Consider the following 8,194-nt stretch of genomic DNA (forward strand, 5'->3'; position numbering starts at 1 on the left):
CTAGTAAAAAAAATGTGAATGATTAGTCCAACACATGCAAATATAAAACCTATATACTACTTCCCCCCCCCAAAAAAAAACCTAATGAAAGAGATAGAGATGTGTATGGTTGGTTAGTCCAACTTATAGACAGTGCAGTCAAAACCATTTATTCCTATGGTGGCACCACGGGGTAGAAGATCGCGTTTCCAGATGCATGGATTCTTCAACGTAATTACGTAGGGTAGAAGATCGCGTTTCCAGATGCATGGATTCTTCAACGTAATTACGTAGGGTAGAAGATCGCGTTTCCAGATGCATGGATTCTTCAACGTAATTACGTAGTTAGTGTGACTACGAATCATATAAAAGGGACACTAGTTGATGTCCTCCATATCAAATTATATTTCTCATTGCCTGCGTTATAATTCTGATAGGTTTCCTGTGGTCGGGAACAAATTAAAATAAGAATGGCTTCCTCTGACTCTTTGAGTAGTCCATTCCAGACTGCTTTTGATTTTGTTTCTGTGGAGAGTGTGCAGGAGCTTGCACTAAACAAACCCAATGACATTCCCAAGAGATACATCAGATCAGAAGAAGAAAGGCCGTCTTCAACACCACTTTCTTCTCTCTTGACAGTTCCTGTAATCGACGTGGAAAAGCTTCTCTTGCCCTCTGACAACCATGAAAGACGCAAGGAGATGGGCATTCTTTCTAAGGCCTGCATAGAGTGGGGTTTCTTTCAGGTACCATAAAATTCTTTCAGAATATATAATTAGCAGTCATAGATTTCTGTTATTTGGGGAAAAGGATTAAATCACACATTAAGTTTACACTTCTAAAGTTAAACATTCAGAATTGAGTGACATTTTCCAAATTTAATATGTTGCTTAAGCTATGTGGTCACACTAACACTCAGAAATGACTAACATTCTCTAGACTTAATATGTTGCTTAGTGTGTAGGGTTTAAAACTAACCGTATTTGAATTCGTAGTTGTGCTAATTGTGTAATGATCCTCAGATTGTGAACCATGGAATTCCACATTCTTTGGTAGATCGCATGAGAGGAGTGACAAATGAATTCTTTAGTCTTTCCTTAGAAGAGAAGAAAAAGTATGCTCCACAAGCAGGAGATTCTCAAGGCTATGGTAATATGTTTGTGGTTGATGAAGATCAAAAGTTGGATTGGGGCGACTCCATAGCTTTGGCTCTTATGCCTAAGAAACTTGTCAAGTTATCTCTGTGGCCAACAACACCATCGGATTACAGGTACTTGGCTGACTAAAAGTTTATAGCTTTCTAAATTTCTTCCTATTATTGTGGATTACAGGTATTGAGTTCGCTACAAGGATTGCCTTAGGTCCAAACTGATAGTTTAACCTTAGACCATACCTTGGGGAAAAGAAAATGTTCATTGAAGAACTTATGAACACCATGCCATAATCATGTTTCCAAATGTTGGCTTCTTGTAGGTTCCCACAAGTCACACATGTGACATGAGTTAACTAGGAAGCTTCAATTGTTGATATCATGCAAGTCAATCCCAAGCAGACTCAAACATAGAATTGGGGTCTATCACTACTACGATGCAAAGCCTTGACTATGCTACCGAGCAATGTTTCTCTCCGAATCACATAAATCAACCAATTCACCCAAGTTATCTAGGCATGGTTAGTCTCTAAGGTCGCTTAGGTTAGTCTTGGGCTGAAGCCTATCGTCAACATTGACCATGGCTCCAACCTTAAGATAATTTCAAGCCCCAAACCAACCTGACCATCATTGTAGTTCTACAACACCATGCCAATACCATGCTTGTAGGTAATGGTGTTCCTTAGATCACACAATTCACCATGATTCTAGCATTCTCTTCATTTGATTGATCATGCAAATATTGTCATTAGCAAGTGCTCAAGAAAAATATTAATCAATTTTATTTTTTTAATTCTCTTTAAAGTGGTTTTTAATATTTTTTTCCTTTAGAATTTCCCTATATTTTTTCAAGGTGATTTTATTTTAGAAGAACACAATATTATCTAGTTTAGAAAATTCCTAACAATTGCACTTTCCCAATCCATTAGACTATTGTGAGAAGTCTACATTTGTTATAATTCCATAATTATAACTCTAGAATGAATTTTTCTCTTTCCTCCATTATTAATTGAAAACTTATTTTTGTATTTAGCTTTATTGAATTAATGATTTTCCTTGCATTATCATGTTAATTGTTGATATCACAACCAACATTCTGCCAAAATTTGGTGAGGATTGTAATTGTGTGGTAGCTTTTGTTTATTTAGTAATTATTTAGCAAATTTTAAATCTATATATGCTTATAGGGTTATTTTTCAATATTAAAGATTTAATAATTAAAGTTAATATATATTAGTTAGAAAATAATAATTATTTATTACTTTTATATGTATATGAGGTGTAAATTTATTATTTGAAAATTAAATATTTGTATATTTAAGTACAATAGATATACTTAAATTTAGTAAATGCCACTTTTATTTAATATTTTTCTTCTTCTTAGGGTTGCATTCTTGGAATGGTGTAACTTCATATTTTCTAAGCCAACATTTTTAAAATAAAATTTGAGTTGTTTATAATAAACTTTCACTAATTAAATATCAAACCATAACCTAAAAAACATAATGATTTATAATAAAGTCCTTTTGTTAATACTTATAATCACCACCTAATGAGTTTTTAATATGTTATTGTAGAAATACACTACAAAGTTACACAACTGAAGTGGAAAGGGTTGCTCAGATGATCCTTAGTATATTTGCTGAAAACTTACAATTAAAAAATGATTATTTTAAAGAAAAGTTTGGAGAAGATCCAATGGTGGCAGTAAGGATGAATTTATATCCACCTTGCCCTAGGCCTGATCTAGTGTTGGGGTTAAGCCCTCATTTAGATGGAGCTGCCATAACACTTTTACTTCAAGATGAACACATAGAAGGCCTTCAGGTTCGCAAGAACAACAAATGGGTTCCTATTCAACCCATTCCTTATGCCCTTGTTGTTAATATTGGTGACCTAATAGAGGTAAATGCTATGTAAGTTTGGCTATTGATTAAGCTATGTCTAGTATAAATAATTTATAAAATATAACATGTGACATTTTAATTTTTTTATAGGTGATGACAAATGGAATCTATAAGAGTATAGAACATCGTGCGGTGACAAACAAAGAGAGGACAAGGTTATCCATTGCTATGTTTTATTTCCCAGGCCTAGATGATGAAGTGGCTCCTGCAAGCAACCTTGTCGATGAAGAACACCCTTCGCTATATGGGAAGTTCAAGCAAAAAGAATATATGCACTATTACACAAATACAAAACTAAATGGAAAAAAGTCATTGGCTAACTTTTCCAAAATATGTGAATAGTATTCAATATCACTAGTTAGTGTGGTAAGAAATAAATAAATATATGAAAAATAATACTTGGAATAGATGGTAATTCCATTTATGTACAAAAATATTAAGGAAAACAATAATCATGATGTGTTTCCTTTAGTTTTTAGGATATATTTTGTTATAATTGCAATATAAAATACATGATTTTATATGATGTTATAAATGTTATCATGAATATGAGGAAAATACATGCTCCTAGAGTACATATGAGTTATTTATTTCTCTCAAATTTCTTATCTATGAATACTATGCTTGGTAACCTCCAATGATGTATATATAACATTTTTCTTAGTAATATTATAATTAAATATTAATTTTTTTTGAAATATATTGTTCTTTAAATTTTTCTAATTTAATTTTATGTGTTCATGTTTTTTTTATTACTAATTCAAGATTTCTTTTATTCTTATTTATGTTATTTCCCTCTTTAAGATGTTGAGGGAAAAACTCCAAAGGTAGAGTGCACCAAGTTAATATGAAATTGTAGGAGAAAAGAGATTCCTAAATACAAAATTAATGACTATTTAAGTTGCATTATTAATTTTACCTTATGAGTGATAGTGATGCATTATATCTTAATTCATCAACCTTCATTGGTGTAGTGTATTTTTGTGCTTTATGGTGGATCCTTGGTTGTTGTATTTTTAAATTAATACTTAGTTAATTTGGTCAAAAAAATTCATGATTTTTGGTTATTTTTATTCACTATTGATCCTTAGAACTAAGCATGACATTAATGAGAACCACCTTTTATGCTAATGATTGAAATTCGCAAATTTTTATTTGTGATCTCCATTAATTAAATAAAACTAATAATTAAAAGTGTTTTAATATTGGTCATGTTTAAGAAATAGACATTATTTTAATTAAAATATAATTTAATATTTTAATTATTCTAGATTTTTAGGTCCTTGGCTAGGAGCATATTATAGTTTGATTCTATGTATACTTACATAGGGTTTATATTCTCAAGTCATGGTCTCCTCTTGTACAATTACTTCGTTAAATGGAGAAAGTTTCATCATTTATATTAGAGAGGTTTACATGAAGAGGAAAGTGTTTTGAATTTAATGTAGGATTAACATACTTTATTACATTTTAAATTTGCTAGAAAACCTAATGAATGACCTAATTTCTCATGAGAATTTAGGTGAAGATAATGAGCAACATTTTGGTTCTATATTAGTTAATTTTGTTTGCTTCTGATATTTAGGAAAAAGGTCATTTGGAGATACATTGTCTCGATTTTTTAGGTCCAAATTCCAATGATAGATTCTATTCATCTTCCTCAATTCAGAAATCTGTACTAACAACTTCATATCATATATACAATTACTTGTTCATGTTCATTTATACTGATTTCCCTTCTTTAACCCTAGATATAGCCTTCACTTTACAACTTTTAGATATCCAATTCAACCCCCACAAAGGGAGCCACCTAAAGTCAATCAACATCCACCCCTAAGAGGTGAATCTATTGATTTCTCCTCCCTTCAATATAAACGTTGCATGAAATAGGTTCAGTCCTTGTTTACTAGTGAATCCATATTCCACCATATCAAACTAACACACCACAACATGCTAACCAATAGAATCCATTCCTCTAACATGAATCACCCAGCATAATAAGCATTGTTGGCCAGTAGAATTCATTGTTTCCATGAACCCAGAGCATAACATAACTTTCTAGTTGCTAGATGATGGTTTCTTGTCTCATCAATTGGTGTATTCTCTTTCTCTTTCTATAGGACTGCTTGTGCTCTTGCACTAATATCATGAGAATGATATTAATTCTTGAGACATTCTGATTATTAATAACTCTTCAATTAGTTTACTTGGAGCCTTTTTTTAGTACTAACCCCTTTTGTGTGTCTTTTTGTTTGCATCTGTTTTTCCTTTTATGTAGTATGCCATTTCTTGGATGTGATTGTGTGAGTTAAGTTCTTAATCTTGGGGGATTGTTCTCTCAAACTTAGTGACATATTACCTCTTGTTAATCTTCTCATGGTTGCTCTCTCTCTCTCTCTCTCTCTCTCTCTCTCTCTCTCTCTCTCTCTCTCTCTCTCTCTCTCTCTCTCTCTCTCTCTCTCTCTCTCTCTCTCTCTCTCTCTCTCTCTCTCTCTCTCTCTCTCTCTCTCTCTCTCTCTCTCTCTCTCTCTCTCTCACACACACACACACACACACACTCTCTCTCTCTCAATCCTACTTTACTATGAGTATGAGCATAAGTTCATACTTCCATTAAAGTGGGGGATAAATATAGTGTCGTAAATTGTAAACCCTTAAAACTTCATAGTAATTTTTGGGCTAAGGTAAATTTTTTGCTTAATCATGTTAGTAAAAATCCTTTTTTTTGGTTAATTTTATTTCAAATTTAAGAAACTTCTTGTAGTCTTCAATTCACTACCTTCTATGCCTACAATTTAAAAGTGCTAATACTTTATAAGGGAAACATACAAATCACTCTTTTCAGATATTGTTTGCTTAATACTTTTGCAACGTGCAAGCGACACCCTTTAAGATGAATGGAGAATACAGTACTTATTATCAACAAATGGTTCAATCTTTGGCTCAAAAACTTATAGCTTTATAAGAAAACCAATATTGTACCAAATTGGATTTTTATTGCATTATTGCCTTCTCCAAAGAAAGCAAAAATTCTACTTTTCCACAACCTAGGAGTTCACCTTTTCTCTCCTAATTTTTAGGAGCCTTTCTTTCCAAGATTTGAATGTAAATAAATGAATTTTAACTCCCAAGAAATCCACGCCCATATTTTACCCATATTTTTCTTTTTGAGGCTTTTTCCATTTTTAACAAATTGCCTCCACAATCTCCATAATGAATTGGCTCCAAATTTTATTTCAAATTAAAAATTTGAATCATCAAATGAAATTGAATCACACACAACAAAAAATCTGAATTTAATTTGACATATAAAATTCCAAACCCAAAAAAAAATCATGTGCTCCTTTTCACCCTTTTATCAAGAATTGATTCAATCTTTTCTTGATCTATTTTAGGAATGAGTTCTTGTGGCTTCTTATTTGCTACAACTTCATCATTTTTATCCTCCTAAAACATGGTTAACTCAACAACATTAAATATGGGAGAAATATTAAGCTCATTAGGCAACTGAACCTCATAAGCATTACCTGAATCATGTCTCTTCAACACCTTGCATGGTCTAACCTTCTTCATTTTGAGCTTATTTTAAGTTCCAATTGGAAACCTCTCCTTTCTTAGATGTACCATCGCATCATCACCAACTTGAAACTCCTTATGCCTCCTCTTTAAATCAGCATTAACTTTGTATGAAATATTCATTTTGCTGATATGTTTTCTTACCTCTTCGTGCAAGGCCCTCATGTGCTCATCAAAGTGTTGCAAGTATTTTCACTTTTCTTCACACTTTTGTCAATATGATTTAAATCTGAAACACCCATAGGATTTATTCCATAAACAATCTGAAATGGAGATTTACCTATGCTTCTTTTAACTGAGTTGTTGTAGGAAAACTTATCTTATCTTATAACCGAATCCCATAGCTTCAATATGTCTCCAACTAAACATTTCAGTAGATTCCCCAAACTCCTATTTACCACCTCAATTTGTCCATTTGTTTAAGGGTGGTATGATGAGAAAAAATTCACATCAGTTTTGAGTTTCTTCCACAAAGTCTTCCGAGAGTAGCCCACAAACTTGGAATCCTTGTTATAAATAATGCTCTTTGGAAGTCCATTCAAAGTCTCACCACTTCCCTAAAAAAAAAATGCAACATTCACTGCATCATTAGTTTAATGACAAGGGATAAAGTGTGCCATTTTTAAAAATCTATCAACCATAATAAAAATGGAATCATGTCCTCTCTGTGTTCTTGGCAAACCAAGCACAAAATACATACTTATGTCCTCCCATAGTTTCTCGACTGTAGTTAGTGGGTGATATAATCTGATTTTTTGATTCACTCCTTTTTCTACTTAACAAACTGTACAACATTGCACATAATTTCTCACCTCTTGTTACATTTGAGGCAAATAGTACTTCTCACCTAGAAGTTCCAATGTCTTATCCATGCCAAAATGACCTGCAAGTCCACCACTATGTTTTTCTTTGATTAGTCATTGAACTTCTTGGAATGCAAAATTTGTTACCCCGGAATAACATGTCATCTTGAATGAGATAATCCAACCATCTCGTCCTATCAGTTGAAATAATATTCCTATAGGCTTTCCATACTTCTCCAAAATCAGGATCCTCTTCATACAAATCCTTCAACTAATCAAATCCTACAACCTTAACCTACATCTCAACTAACAATTTTTATCTCCTACTAAAAGCATCTGTAACCTTGTTAGACTTCCCACTTCTATGTTTCAAAAAAAGTTATAACTTTATAATAATTCAGCCCACTCAATATGCCTTTGAAGTAGCTTACCTTGGTTGCCCAAATATTGTAATGATTGATGATCAGTTTACACGATAAATTCTTTTGGCAAAAGGTAGTGTCGTCACTTTTTTAATGCTTCCACAATAGCATAAAATTATTGATCATACACATAATTCTTCTTCTTAGCATCATGTAACTTCTCACTGAAGTAAGCAATGGGTTTACCTTCTTTTCTCAAAACAGCTCTAGTGAAACTACCACTTGCATCACAATCCACTTGGAAAACCTTGTTGAAATCTAGAACTGCTAAGACAAGTTGCTCTATAATTTTTTCCTTCAACACATTGAAACTCTTTGTTGCCCCTGATGTCCACTTGAAATCTCTTTTATCACCTC

General features: G+C 32.6%; 1 protein-coding gene across 1 annotated transcript; it reads left to right on the plus strand.

The window, feature by feature from the left end:
• Positions 1-402: 402 nt before the first annotated feature.
• Positions 403-3,474, plus strand: LOC131056186 (protein SRG1-like). Its single transcript, XM_057990537.2, has 4 exons — positions 403-725; positions 1,002-1,249; positions 2,707-3,034; positions 3,127-3,474. The coding sequence occupies exons 1-4, from the start codon at positions 450-452 to the stop codon at positions 3,376-3,378; spliced, it is 1,104 nt and encodes a 367-aa protein (XP_057846520.2). The 5' UTR covers positions 403-449; the 3' UTR covers positions 3,379-3,474.
• The last annotated feature ends 4,720 nt before the right edge of the window (positions 3,475-8,194 follow it).

The sequence above is a fragment of the Cryptomeria japonica genome, chromosome 5, assembly GCF_030272615.1.
Source record: "Cryptomeria japonica chromosome 5, Sugi_1.0, whole genome shotgun sequence".
In the NCBI taxonomy this organism is placed as follows: Eukaryota; Viridiplantae; Streptophyta; class Pinopsida; order Cupressales; family Cupressaceae; genus Cryptomeria; species Cryptomeria japonica.

Bases quoted from the DNA above. Each gene is read 5' to 3' on its own strand.
- LOC131056186 (XM_057990537.2), top strand. From the start codon at position 450: ATGGCTTCCTCTGACTCTTTGAGTAGTCCATTCCAGACTGCTTTTGAT. The intron at 1,250-2,706 runs GTACTTGGCTGA...ATGTTATTGTAG, and splicing joins ACAACACCATCGGATTACAG to AAATACACTACAAAGTTACA. The intron at 3,035-3,126 runs GTAAATGCTATG...ATTTTTTTATAG, and splicing joins ATATTGGTGACCTAATAGAG to GTGATGACAAATGGAATCTA.